This window comes from Schistocerca cancellata, chromosome 1, assembly GCF_023864275.1.
Source record: "Schistocerca cancellata isolate TAMUIC-IGC-003103 chromosome 1, iqSchCanc2.1, whole genome shotgun sequence".
Classification (NCBI taxonomy): domain Eukaryota; kingdom Metazoa; phylum Arthropoda; class Insecta; order Orthoptera; family Acrididae; genus Schistocerca; species Schistocerca cancellata.
This window is the reverse complement of record NC_064626.1, coordinates 512,702,989-512,715,938: the sequence shown is the minus strand read 5'-3', so window position 1 is coordinate 512,715,938 and position 12,950 is coordinate 512,702,989. Positions and strand designations below refer to the sequence as shown.

Genomic DNA, 12,950 nt, shown 5'->3' with positions numbered 1-12,950 from the left:
AAGCACAAAAGCATTGCACACTGCAGATTCCAGACGAGTCAACTGGTAGTATGTGGCAGAAAAGAAAGCCTGAAAACCACTTCAAAATTGTGATCAACATCATCTGGCTTCCAGGCACCAACACAATCAGCAGTTGACCATTCTTTCAAATAATTAACACAGCTTGTTCATTAAAGAGACTGGTTGATAATTAGTCAACTTTTGAGAGCTTCTCCCCAGTTTCAGGATAGGAATAATAATACCCTCCTGCCATTCAGAGGGGAACATCCCTTTCCACTAAACACAATTGAAAAGTGTGAGGATGTGTGTTATGCTGCTGTTGCTGAAAGTGTAAGCATTTGATTGGGGATTTTTTCAGGTCCAGGGGCTACATCTCTAAACAGTGTTTAACTGCTGTGCAACTCCCAATCACTAACTGGAACAAAGTACGATTCCAGGTTTGTGTATGGAAGGATAAGTAGTTTTGTTCCACTACACCTTGCCAAGTCAGGAAATCAGCATGACAGTTACTGCAAAATATTCAACAATGACCATGACATCAGTATAAGAGTCCACTGAGGGAGATTCCAGGAATCACTGTGTACAATGGGTGGCTGCAAATGTGGCCAGCTTTAGTCTCTACTTGAGATGGTTTTTTGGGCTTTTAGGGCACAAAAAAATCTAAGGTTATAAGCGTGCAGTATAGAACCATAGAATGCTGGGACCGCGAGGGTAAAAAACTGTTTCGAGGTCCAATACAGAAAGGAAGAAGAAAAAATCTAAAATGTCGAGATGTTACAGAAGAGTGCCTAAAAGACATCAACAAGACACCAGAGTCACCAGGTAGAAATCAAATCTCTTGTCATATTACTGCTTTTTACAAAACTTTAAACCCAAGCCACAGCTCTCACATCATCTGCTAAAATTTCTGCAAAACGGGCAGCAGCCCGACCCTGAGACGTAAATGACTAAAATAGGGGCAGTGGATCAGGAAACGTCTGACTTAATAGCTGGCTACAGAAAGGACAGCTGGGTGCAGGGTCACCACTCAACAAATGGCAGTGACTAAAGTGGCAGTGCCCTATTCGCAACCGAGCTAACATTACTTCCTCATGGCAAGACGGTCGGGAGGAAGTTGACCAGGCTGTTGGGAGAGGTTTGACTTCTCAGAGTTTGTTCCCATGAAGGGAGCATCAATGGTCATGTCGAAGTGACGTGATACACCGACAGAGAAAACTATGAATATCTTGCAAGGGAACAGAGTAAGAGGTGGGCCGACCGAGATGGACTGCAGCCCTGGCTGCAGCATTAGCAGCATCATTCCCAGGCACACCAACATGACCAGGAACCCACACGAACATTACTTGGGTTCCCCCATCTGGGAACAAATGGAGGCAGTCCTGGATCCGTCTAACGATGGGGTGGACTGGATCTGGATCATCCAGACTCTGAAGGGCACTGAGGGAGTCAGAGCAGATCACACAGCAAGTGAGCTGGTGCCTCCGGACGTAGTGAACAGCCTGATAGAGGGCAAAAAGCTCTGCGGTAAAAATTGTGCACTGGTCGAGAAGCTGGTATTGAAACTTATCCCCAACGACAAAAGCACAGCCAACACCATGGGTGGCCTTGGAACCATCAGTGTACAAAAATAAGCTGTCAGCAAGTTGTGAGCGAAGTTCGAGAAATTTGCAGTGACAGGTCAGCTTGGGAGTTGAATCCTTCAGGAATGAGCAGATGTCAAATTGAACACAAACCTGTGCTTGAAGCCAAGATGGTGAAGGGCTCTCACCTATTCAGAAAGTGGCAGGAAGTAGGAACTGCAACTTCTGAAACAGATGACTAAAGCAGACGCCAGAAGGCTGCAAAGAAGAAGCGTACATCTCATATTGGCAGTCAAGAATGTAATCAAAAAAGGGTCAAAGGTTGAGTGGCCTGGCATGGAAGAAAGTTGACATGCATACCTACTGAGTAGGATGTTGCACTGGTATGACAGTGGTAGTTCACCAGCTTCTGCATATAGACTCAACTGGGCTAATATGGAAGGTACCACTAGCGAGATGGATCCCCAAATGGTGGATTGTATTTAGACAGCGTAAGATGGATGGCCATGCAGAGGAGTAGACAATGCATACACAATCCAACTGGGAGCAGACAGATCGACAGAGGTGGAGGAAGACAGTCCTGTCAGCTCCCCAGGAGGTACCATTCAGTACACGAAGGACACTGAGGGACCAGGTGCAGCGTGCACCCAGGTAGGACATGTGGGGAGACCAACTGAGTTTCCTATCGAACATAAGCCTTAAGAACTTCGTTGCATCCATGAACAGGAGAGCATTTTGGCCTAGTTGTAAGAATGGTGGAAGAAATGTCTTGTACTGCCAGAAGTTGACGCAAACTGATTTGGTAGCGGAAGAGCGAAAACCATTTGTGACACTCCATGAACAGAGATGGTCGAGACACCATTGAAGATAGCGTTGCACGAGACGTGTCCGCTGGGAGCTGCAATAAATAGCAAAGTCGTCAATGAAAAGAGAGCCAGAAATGCCATCTGGAAGGCAATCCATAATTGGGTTGATGGCTAAGGCGAATTGGACAACACTCAGTACGGAGCCCTGAGGCACCCAGTTCTCCTGTGAAAAGGTGTGGGATAAGGAACCCACACGTATCTGGAAAACTCAGTCTGTTCGAAATTCCCAGATGAAAGTGGGAAGACTACCGAAAAGGGCCCATGTGTGCATAGTACGTAGAATGCCTGTCCATCAACACGTATCATAGGCTTTCCCCAAATCAAAGAATACGGCCACTGTTTGGCACTTTTGCAGAAAATTGTTCATGATGAATGTTGACAGGGTGAAGAGATTGCACGAGCCTCCTCCAGCTCTTTCCGAGAAAGGAAGGCAGGATGGTAGTGGGTTTAGCTGGAAACCTCCGCAAAGTACCAGCCCAAAGCATTGGAAACATCTACAGGGTCGACTATGATGTTTCCTGCCACAGTCAGACCAGGGATCGGGGAGTGGGCGGTAGTCCCACAAAGCCGGTGCAGGCCACCCCAAATGAGAGAGGATGAAATAGAACTGTTGAATGAGCCAGTGAAGGAAACCCTGCATGCTTTCTTGCTTTCCTTGATAGTGCGATGGCACTGCGCACGTAGTTGCTTGTAGCGGACGCAGTTCGTTAATGTATGTGACAGTGAAAGACACACATAGTCAGGCACGAATCACATTGCCGCACTCCACAGTCCACCAAGGGACAGAGACCTGACAGGGAGAAGTAGCAGTACGAGGGATAGAGGATTCGGCAGCCGAGAGAATAACGTCCACGAGGTGCTCGACCTGATCATCACCTGCCAAGGAGGAATCGAGCCCCCAGTCAGCAAGAGAATTTCCAATGAGTGGGCCGCTGTGGTGGAGTATCACTATACAGGCGAGTCACACAAGGAAAGTGGTCACTCGAGTAAGTATCGGAAAGAGCACACCACTCGAGACATCAAGTGAGCTGGGCAGAGCAGATCAAGAGGTCTAAGTGGGAATAAGTCGGCGGGGAATCGGAAAGAAACATGGCTTTGCCAGTGTTAAGGCGCGCAAGATTAAAATGAGTAAGAGCATCTGCCAAAAGAGAACCTTTCAGGCAGGCAAGAGGCAAGCCCCAAAAAGGATGATTGGCATTGGTGTCACCAAGGAGCAGAAAGGGTGGAGGAAACTGAGCAACAAGCTGCATCGGGTCCACCCTAGTGACAGCAGAAGACCAAGGGATATAAATGGTGCAGAAGGACAAGGTAAATTCGGGAAGGAAAACACGGGTAACAACTGCTTGCAGGTGGGTGTGCAAGGGGATAGGACAATGAAAAACATCTTGTAAAAGCAGTATGACCCACCAAGAGCAGGAATCCCTGCTATAAGGGGAAGGTCCATCCATAGCGACATAAAATGGGAAAGATCAAAATGGTCTTGAGGACGTAGCATGGTTTCTTGGAGACAGACTACAAGCAGACATTGCAATCACAGGAGCAGCTGGAGGTCCACCCTGTTAGACCGCAGGGCAATGGATATTCCACTGTAAAAGGGCCATAAAATTTAGGAACACCGGAGAATGAATAAGAAACACTCACCTTGACAGCTGCTCGGAGCTTCCCCAGTGTCTGTCAATTGAAAAGAACTGACGAGTCTCGGGGGGGGGGGGGGGGGGGGGGGGGGGGGGGGGGGGGGGGGGGGGGTTGCCTTTGGACCTTTGTTTTGAGATTTGCAGAAGAGCCAGATGGCTGCAAACTCACGGTACGCAAGAAATCTTCCCGGGAATCATCCTTTTTGAACTGATGGTTCGCTGGCTGCGTTGCAACTGTCTTCAACGGTGAGGTCAAAGAGCAGGTAGCAGAATCTACAGCCCGGGAAGCGGGAGACGGAGTGTGAGCTTTAAGGCGAGGCGACTGCCACCATTGAACTGAACTGTAAGTCAAGTTTGCACAGCTATGTTTTTTGTGGGACAGGGAGAGGCTAACACAGTGCTGTAGCTTCCAGATGAAGGGACATTCGGTTTACGGCTCACCAACAATTTCTGGGCAACAGGAAAAGGTACCTTGTCCTTCACCCTTATCTCCTGAACAGCCCACTCGTCTTTGTAGATGGGACAAGAACGAGAGGAAGCAGCATGTTCTCCATTACAATTGACGCAGTGGGGGGAAGGAGGTGGATAGGTGCCCTCGTGTGCATCTCTGCTACAAGTGACACATTTGGCTGTGTTTTTACATGACGTGCTGGTATGATTGAACTGGTGGCACCTATAACACCTCAACGGGTTGGGAATGTAAGGGCGCACACAGATGACTTCATAGCCTGCCTTTATCTTGGTAGAAAGCATTAACTGATCGAAAGTCAGGAACAATGTGCAAGTGGGCACCAAATCGGCAGCTCCCTTCTTCATAACTCGAACAGCAGTAATGCTGTGATTTCGTCCTCCGTCAAACCATCCAACAGCCGGGTGTAGATAACACCGGGCGACGAGTTCAGCGTCCTGTGAGCCTCCACTTTTATAGGATATTCATGGAAGATTTGGGCCTTGAGTAGTTTCTAGGCCTGGAGAGCACTATCAATTTCCAAAAGCAGAGTTCCATTGTGGAGACTCGAGCATGACTTCACAGGGCCGGCGATGCCATCCAAGCCTTTCTGTAGAACAAAGGGGTTAACAGTAGTAAAAGTCTGGTATTCGTCTAAACTTAAGACTACGAGATATCGAGGCACAATAGGAAGAGACATTGAGGCAGGAGCCTCATTCCACTTTCTTTTATGTGAAACACTTTGAGAAAAAGAAGGAAAATCAGTCAATTGCCAGCATCTCCGATGATACGCTCTTTCCAGCCAGGGATCCTCTAAAGGAGAGCCTCCCCACCTTAAGTGATTGTTCTTACCTTGGGTCACACCTCCCAAATGACAGACTGAGGGGACAATCACCAGAGTAGGAAGATCTGGCAATCACCCCTCCCTGAGCCAGGACTGTACTAGGGGTATGTGGCCTGCAGTGGAAGAAAAACGGCGGATAGAGCAATGTGAGGGCAGGCGACAGGTTGGTTGGTTTGAGGATTAAAGGGACCAAACTGCAGAGGTCATCAGTCCCTTGTTTCATAAACACACATAGCACAAGGAAACCATCCACTAGTCATTTGAAGCACAAGATAAAAATTCCAGGGGAAGAAAATCCCCAAGGTCAATAATAAAGCAACATGGAAAATGGAGCACAGCAACAGAAACAACATAGAGAAGAAAGGCAGAAGGAATTAAAACTGCACAGCAGAGGACTGTGGCTGGCTGATCACGAAAATAATATAGGCGACAGGGAAACCAATTGTATTGTAATTGTAAATAGTCTTCACGGGTTGGACTGAACCTAATGATACTTTATGTTGGCCATGTTTTTTGATATAAGGGTGTTGTGGGATATGACAATGTACATGCAAATGGAGAACAATACTGGCAAATTTGTGTGTGTCTATAATATTCTTTTGAAAGTGACAAACTGATTCTTAGTATAGTCCCATTATAGATTAGGGTGAAACGGGACAGTTAGGTTCAAGTGTAAGCAAAGCCAATGTGTGACTATGAAATCTTAATTGTGGTGACGTACATGTTGGCAGCATTGTCCAAAGCCAATGGTGCACTGAAAGGTAACTGATTGGGAGTTTGCAGAGCAGTATTTAAAAATTCAGTTAATCACATTTTTGTGATATCTCTAACATATGATTTGGCAAAACTGACAGCTGCTGGTTACATAAACAATGTTTATATCTAGTTGACATGCTTTAGAGCCTCCATTTTTGTCCCCATATTTATGAAGATTAACTGAATATAGTAACCAACGATTTCGATTTTGTATTGTCTGCCTTCTTGCTACTGTCATTGAGATGATTGACACCATTGGCCTCACTGAATTTATTTCAGACCTAACAACACTCAAAATCTTCCTTGCATTGCTTTTGGAATTTTGAATATTTTGGCCTACTACAAGAGTTTTGCCTTTTTGCTGACACATTGAAGAATTTTCCGAGACTGCTTATAGAGCATTTTTAAGTCTTTCTTAAAGCTAGTCCTCTGCATTAAATGAAGGTCTCCTCTTAGGTCACTTATCTCCACTTTCACAAACGGGTTCATTTTGAGTCATCCTGTCACTAACTACTATAAATTTCAAACACGAACAGTAAAATCCTACCAATCTTAGTATTACCCAAACACTGGTACTGATATACTTACCACATATGCCTTTGGAATGTTTTCCTTTTCAATCAATGGTGGAGAGGTTGGATCTGGAATGTACCTGTCTTTAGGAGTGAAGCATGTATAGTTCACTGGAGAGTAATTCCAATCTACTGTCAGGTTTGTCTGTAGATAAATAAGAGGAGCTCATTAACATAAAATAAAACTACATGGATACAAGTTTAGTGTACAACAATAAGCCAAAAAAGATGCAAAGACTAAGATTTAATATGTAATTAAGCAGTTCATTAGAGACAGATTAACACTAGAAGGATTGCACCTGTCATTTTGACAGGTGCTTGACTACCAGACAGTTTTTGTAAATTTTTTATTCTACATCTCCCATTTCTTTATGAGTTAATATTTGTGAGGTACATGTCTGCAAAGAATTAAGCATTTAGGGCCTTTCTGAGAAGTGGCACAATGAACTACTAGAAAGATCACCATCCATCATTTTGGCTGGTACAGAAGCACGAAAAACAGCTTTCAGACCTGTCCACAGATATTATTTGCCTTCCTGGTTGGTTTATGGCATTCAGCAGAAGTAACGGGAAAAAAAAGACCATCTAAAACTGATACCAGTATGTTAGTTCTTAATAACTGGTGATTTTTCAGTATTTATTTGGTCTTGGTTGTAGTAGGTGTTTTTATTTTTAACTGATAATCAGGTAAAAACTATGATCTCAATTAGACAACAGCAGCAGTAAAACTTTTTGTTTTTAAGTAAACATTTTCTTAAAAGATATACTTTTTATTTGTAAATTTCCACTGCTTTGAAATATTGGTTATAGAAAATGGGAAAGTGTTCTGCTATTTTAATACCAATGTTGACAAACGAGAAATGAACACAAGGCATAAGAATTGGTACAGCACTGCTGGGACAATAAAGTACCTGTTAGTAAGTGTCATGGCCTGTTGGATGATAAGCATGTACATGCAAGTGTGCCGGACTTGCCCTATCTTGCTTATAAGGCAGTTTCCCACTGTAGTTCACTATTATTTGTATTACACATCATGGCACCAGGTAGAGAGGTAGTGTGTTTCAGCTCTATGAAAAAGTCGTGTTTTACTTGATATAGTGTGTTAAGTTTAACTAGGCAGTGCGTAACTTAATTCTGTGCAAATTTTGTGACAAATGGTGTCATTTTTGTTGTGCCGAAGTGTCAGTTGTGCAGATAAAAACAGTAAACAGGCATGTCCAACTAACACGGTGGATGAAAATGCCTGTAGACTTGCTTCACGTCGAGATGCCCTGGAAGAAATGAACCTTGTGAAAGTTACTTCAGAGTTACAAGAGCTCTCCAGTTAGAGAACACAAAACTAAAGGAACAGGTTTGTGCTGCTGATTGTAATATCAGGCATAACGAACTTATTCTTAACTGTGAAATAGCTGTTCAAACACGCAACGATGTTAGGCCTTGGGAATATGTTTTGAGAAAAAGAACATTCACAAAGAAAATCAGAGACTACAAAAGCAACTTTCCCCCTTATTTTTAAAAGAAAAAAAAAAAAGAAAAAAGAAAAAGAGAGAGAGAGAGAGAGAGAGAGAGAGAGAGAGAGAGAGAGAGAGAGAGAGAGAGCAGATTTGGAGTGCTAACTAAATCTGAAAAACAATGAACCAAGAGTGTCAAATTACAATGGAAACAACTGCAAAACAAACGAAAAGGAAGAATCCAGTTCTGTGAATTAAAAAAGTCTTGTCAAAGTCTGTAAGCAAACACTAAATAAGGATTCTGTCACACAGCCACAGTCATGGTATGTCCAGTATATTAAGTTCCGTGTAGGAGTACTCAACGAAGTTTGAAGTGGAGGGGTTTATGAAATCTGGAGCCTCTCTGACATGTGAGGTAAAAGTGACTTCCCTGAATGGTCTACTAAAGATTTTGTTATTGTAATTGGAGGATCAAATTATGTTAGCAAAAAATCAAGCACCTGATGCAATCTCTGCCCTGAAGAGAACAATAGATAGAATCACACATACAAATAGCATCATAGTGAACATATGACATGACTTGACTGAAGCTTCATGTGTAAACAAAGATCAAAAACTAATATTAGATACAACCAAATCTGCGATCGTGTTAATAATTGACAGTGATAAATGTAAGCACTTTTAAAAGACCATTACACAAAACGTGGACAGCACCTTAATTAGCTATAACAGATGAAAGAAATTTTGAGGAGAATGAAGAGACTTCCCCAATTTGTAGGAAACTGAGTTGCCAGTAGATTTGCCAAAATTTGAATGGAGAACTATTTATGCTAAGGATATACTGAATGTCGTCAAATCATTGAGCAACTCAGAACTGAGGACATCTATGGTCTTTCTTATTTTATCATAAAGAAAATAATAGACACTATATGCAATCCACTGTCCAACCTAATTAATAGGGTGTTTACAGAAAGAACATTGCAATAGTACCTATAACATCCAAAATTATTTAAACATTAATGAAGGACCAATTAAATGATCATGGAATAGTTTTTTGGGAAACTTTGCTGGGGGCAAAAGATGTCTTCCTCTGGCAAAAGAAAGCCATTAGGTATATTTTTGGTTTGAGAAAATTAACTTCTTGCAGACAGTGCTTTATTGAGCACAAAATACTTACAGTCCCCAGCCTATATACACTCAAAGCACTTACCCAAGCCAAACAATACCCACATGTATGAAAGCAGTTCAGATATGCACTCACTCATATGAAACCAGAAACAGGAACTTATTAGACATTCCTTTGACACTTTTGAGTAAAGTCCAAAATAATTTTGTACGTGCTGGCAAAACATTAACACTATCACATGGCACAATGGAACTGCATGAAAATAAATTTAAAATGGTGGTAGAGACATGGCTGAAAGAGACAGCATTCTATAGCACAACCGAACTCATACATAATGAAAAAATATGATTCTCTTTTTTATTATGAAAAAGGATGCTCTTTTAACATAAACATGATTGTGAACTAACAAAATTGTAACTTATGATATACAAGAAAATTTGTCTGTGTAACTGATGTAGAAGAAATTAATTATGGATGAGTACAAGACATGCAATATTTATTTAATATCTTTATATGTTAACCTTTTGTATAATCACTTGTATAACCATCTGTAGAATTATGTAACAAATGATGCCTTATATAACAACAGTTGTCTAAAGGTAAATAAATCCAATTCAATTCAATTCAATACAGAATGACACCATCCCTAGTCTAAGTATTTTACAAAGTGAGGTATCAAAGTACAATGCTCTATTTGTGACACCATAAGCAGAAAGCTTTATTCAAAATTTTCAGCAAAAACTGAATGTAGCTGATCTGTTGCCTGTGTCTACACAGTATGCATTTATCTGCTTGTAGCTCTTGAAATGCAATTACTTCACAAGAAAAATTGTTTTCTCCAACCTCTGTTGTCACTTTGAGAAAAGTAGTAAATGGCAGACGAAGTTTTCTTTTATTTTACTTTTTAATTTAATACTTTGGTTCTATGTATCTAAACTAGAGGAGACAAAACTTTTCAATTTTGTTCAATTTCTATGTTTATTACAGGAAAGAATAGTGATAAAAAACCAAGAGTCAGTTATTTCAGAAACCAGATCTTTTGAGTGGTTTTTAACATTCAGGTTAAACTGACATTAAAAAACAAATATAACTGAAAACCAGTTGTTCCAGCAATTTCTGTCACCCCTATTCTGCCGACCGTTTGTCGACAAGGAAGAAAATGCTCATGTGATGCTTTCTGTTGTTCACCAATTTCAGTTCCTTCATAATGATGCTTCTAATATGGGGTTACATTTCATGTGAAAATATCACTGTTTTCATTCCAGCCTAGTTGCTCTTTCATTCAGTGTATGAACAATAAAACAGACCAGTTTGGATAAAGCTTTGCCTAGCAATAGGTATGAATTCTAGGTACCTGTGAATCCTGGCAAAGATGAGCAACTTTTCACAGGTCTTCTTTACACAGCCCTTTGTTTCCACACAAAGAAATATCACATGTAGTTTTTTCACAACCAAATGCGTTTCAGAAAGTGACATTTATGACTACAAGCATTGTAGGCACAGTGAAGAAAACTTGAAAGGAAAATCCTTAGTCAGCAAAATCTGTTGTAGCATCTTTACACCCAACTATACTTTACAATTCAAGTGACATGACTAACATGGTGTCAGCGGAAAGAGAACAAAAGAGGAGGGTAAAGTCATAGACCAAGAGATTAATACACTATGCAGATTCAGAAGGATGTAGGTTGCAGTGGTTACTTGGAGATGAAGCTTGCACAGGATAGAGTAGCATGGAGAGCTGCATCAAACCAGTCACTGGACTGTGGGTCAGAACATCATCTCGGATGGAGTCATCGGCAGATGCAGAAGTAACATCAAGTGTATCCCAGGGAAGTGTGTTGGGACCCTTGCTATTCACTCTATATATAAATTACATTGCACACAATATTAATAGTAAAACAGTAGCTTTTTGCAGGTGATGCAGCTGTCTATAATGAAGTACTATCTGAAAGAAACTGCATAAATATTCAGTAAGATCTTCATAAGATTTCAACGTGATGCGGAGATCGACAACTTGCTCTAATAGTTTAGCAATGTAAAATTTTGAACTTCACAAAACGAAACAATGTAGTATCCTATGACTAAAAAGTTAGTGCGTCACTGTTGGAATCGGCGAACCCATACAAACACTTGGGTGTAACACTTTGCAGGGTTCAGATGGAATGATCACGTAGTTACAGTCGTGGGTAAAGCAGGTGACAGTCTTCGCTTTATTGGTAGAATATCGGCACAGTGCAATTACTTTACAAAGGAGAGTGTTTAAAAATTACTCGTGCGATCTGTTCTACAATACTGCTTAGGTGTGTGGGATCCGTACAAGATAGGAATAACGGGGGATATTGAACGTATACAGAGAGGGGCAGCACTAATGGTACAGATTCATTTAATCTGTGGGAGAGAATTACAGAGATACTTAGGAACTGAACTGGAAGGTCCTCGAAGACAGACGTAAACTATCCCGAGAAAATCTATCAAAGTTTCAAGAACCGGCTTTAAAGGATTATTTTATGAATACGCTACAACCTCCATGTATCACTCAAATAGGGATCACGATGACAAGATTAGGATAATTGCTGCACGCACATAGGCATTCAAACGAATCTTTCTTCTCCCGCTCCATACGTGAATAGTACAATAAGAAACCCTAATAACTGGTACGATGGAACATACGGCCTACCCTCTGCCACGCACCTCACCGTGGTTTGCCGACTATAGATGCAGACATCCTTTCTAGATCCAGTAATAATCAGGACTACGTGGTACTAATGGATTTATCTTCCAAGTTGCACTCAACAATTTAGGAACACAAATACAATGGCAACAGACGACAACGAGCTGTTAACCAGAATTAACAATATATTTACCTCTGCATCATCACAGAACCTCGAAGCAACGCCCATTTTAACTCCATGTTTAGCATCCTTTAAATTATGATTCACATCATGAGCAGCTTCCGTAGTTCTTTCAGGAAGCCACCGTCCCGTCCAAGTTTCTGGTTTCGAGGTTGTCATGCTCTCGCATGGTTTCATCGCCATTATTACTAAAAATACTGATATAAGGAAACACCATTCCGTTCCATGGCCGACGACCATTTTTTCTGTCTTACGCACGTTTGAAAAAGTTATATACAAAAAAAAATGCTCTTCCGCAGTTCTTGATTGTGAAGCTTCCCTCCCAACTGTCACTTCTGAATGTGTCAAAAGCAGACGCTCCAAACTGCGCACGCATCTGGGCAAAGATTATGGCATCAACACTACCTGAGACGTTCCACTTATGCAAGTGACCGAAGTACGTCCACAGTTTAACATAAAGGTCGATTCACACTTAACGTAACGTCTCCGTCACGTCACGGAACGTCAATTGCAACAAAATCGTCCGAGCATTCCCACAACCCGGAACGTCAACGTAACGTCCTGTGAAGTCACAGAAGATTCTCACCAGTGTGGCTTTATTTATTTGCAGTTTCTGTGACGACTGACGAAGGAACTACTGGAAGCTCGAAGATACCTAAATTCAATTTTGTTGGGAACATTCATATTTTACTCTTTGATGTGTTATATGTATGGTAGTTTACGTTTTCTCCTTGATCTTCGTTATGTACATAGTTGAATAAATGGTCTCCAAAAATGTGTGTTCCTGGCAATATGGTGTATTGCGTATTTGATTAAAAGGT

General features: G+C 41.7%; 1 protein-coding gene across 2 annotated transcripts in view; it reads right to left on the bottom strand.

Moving 5' to 3' along the window:
• Positions 1–12,513, bottom strand: part of LOC126178347 (uncharacterized) — a 29,394-nt gene extending 16,881 nt beyond the window's left edge. Inside the window, exons 1-2 of one of the 2 annotated variants that reach the window (XM_049924525.1) lie at positions 12,142–12,513; positions 6,717–6,845 (exon numbers count right to left, since the gene is read on the bottom strand). In XM_049924525.1, the coding sequence (XP_049780482.1) occupies positions 6,717–6,845; positions 12,142–12,369 (357 nt within the window). In that variant the 5' untranslated portion in view covers positions 12,370–12,513. The remainder of the gene's footprint in view (positions 1–6,716; positions 6,846–12,141) is intronic. The other variant, XM_049924524.1, reaches the window with a different exon arrangement.
• Between the last annotated feature and the right edge of the window lie 437 nt (positions 12,514–12,950).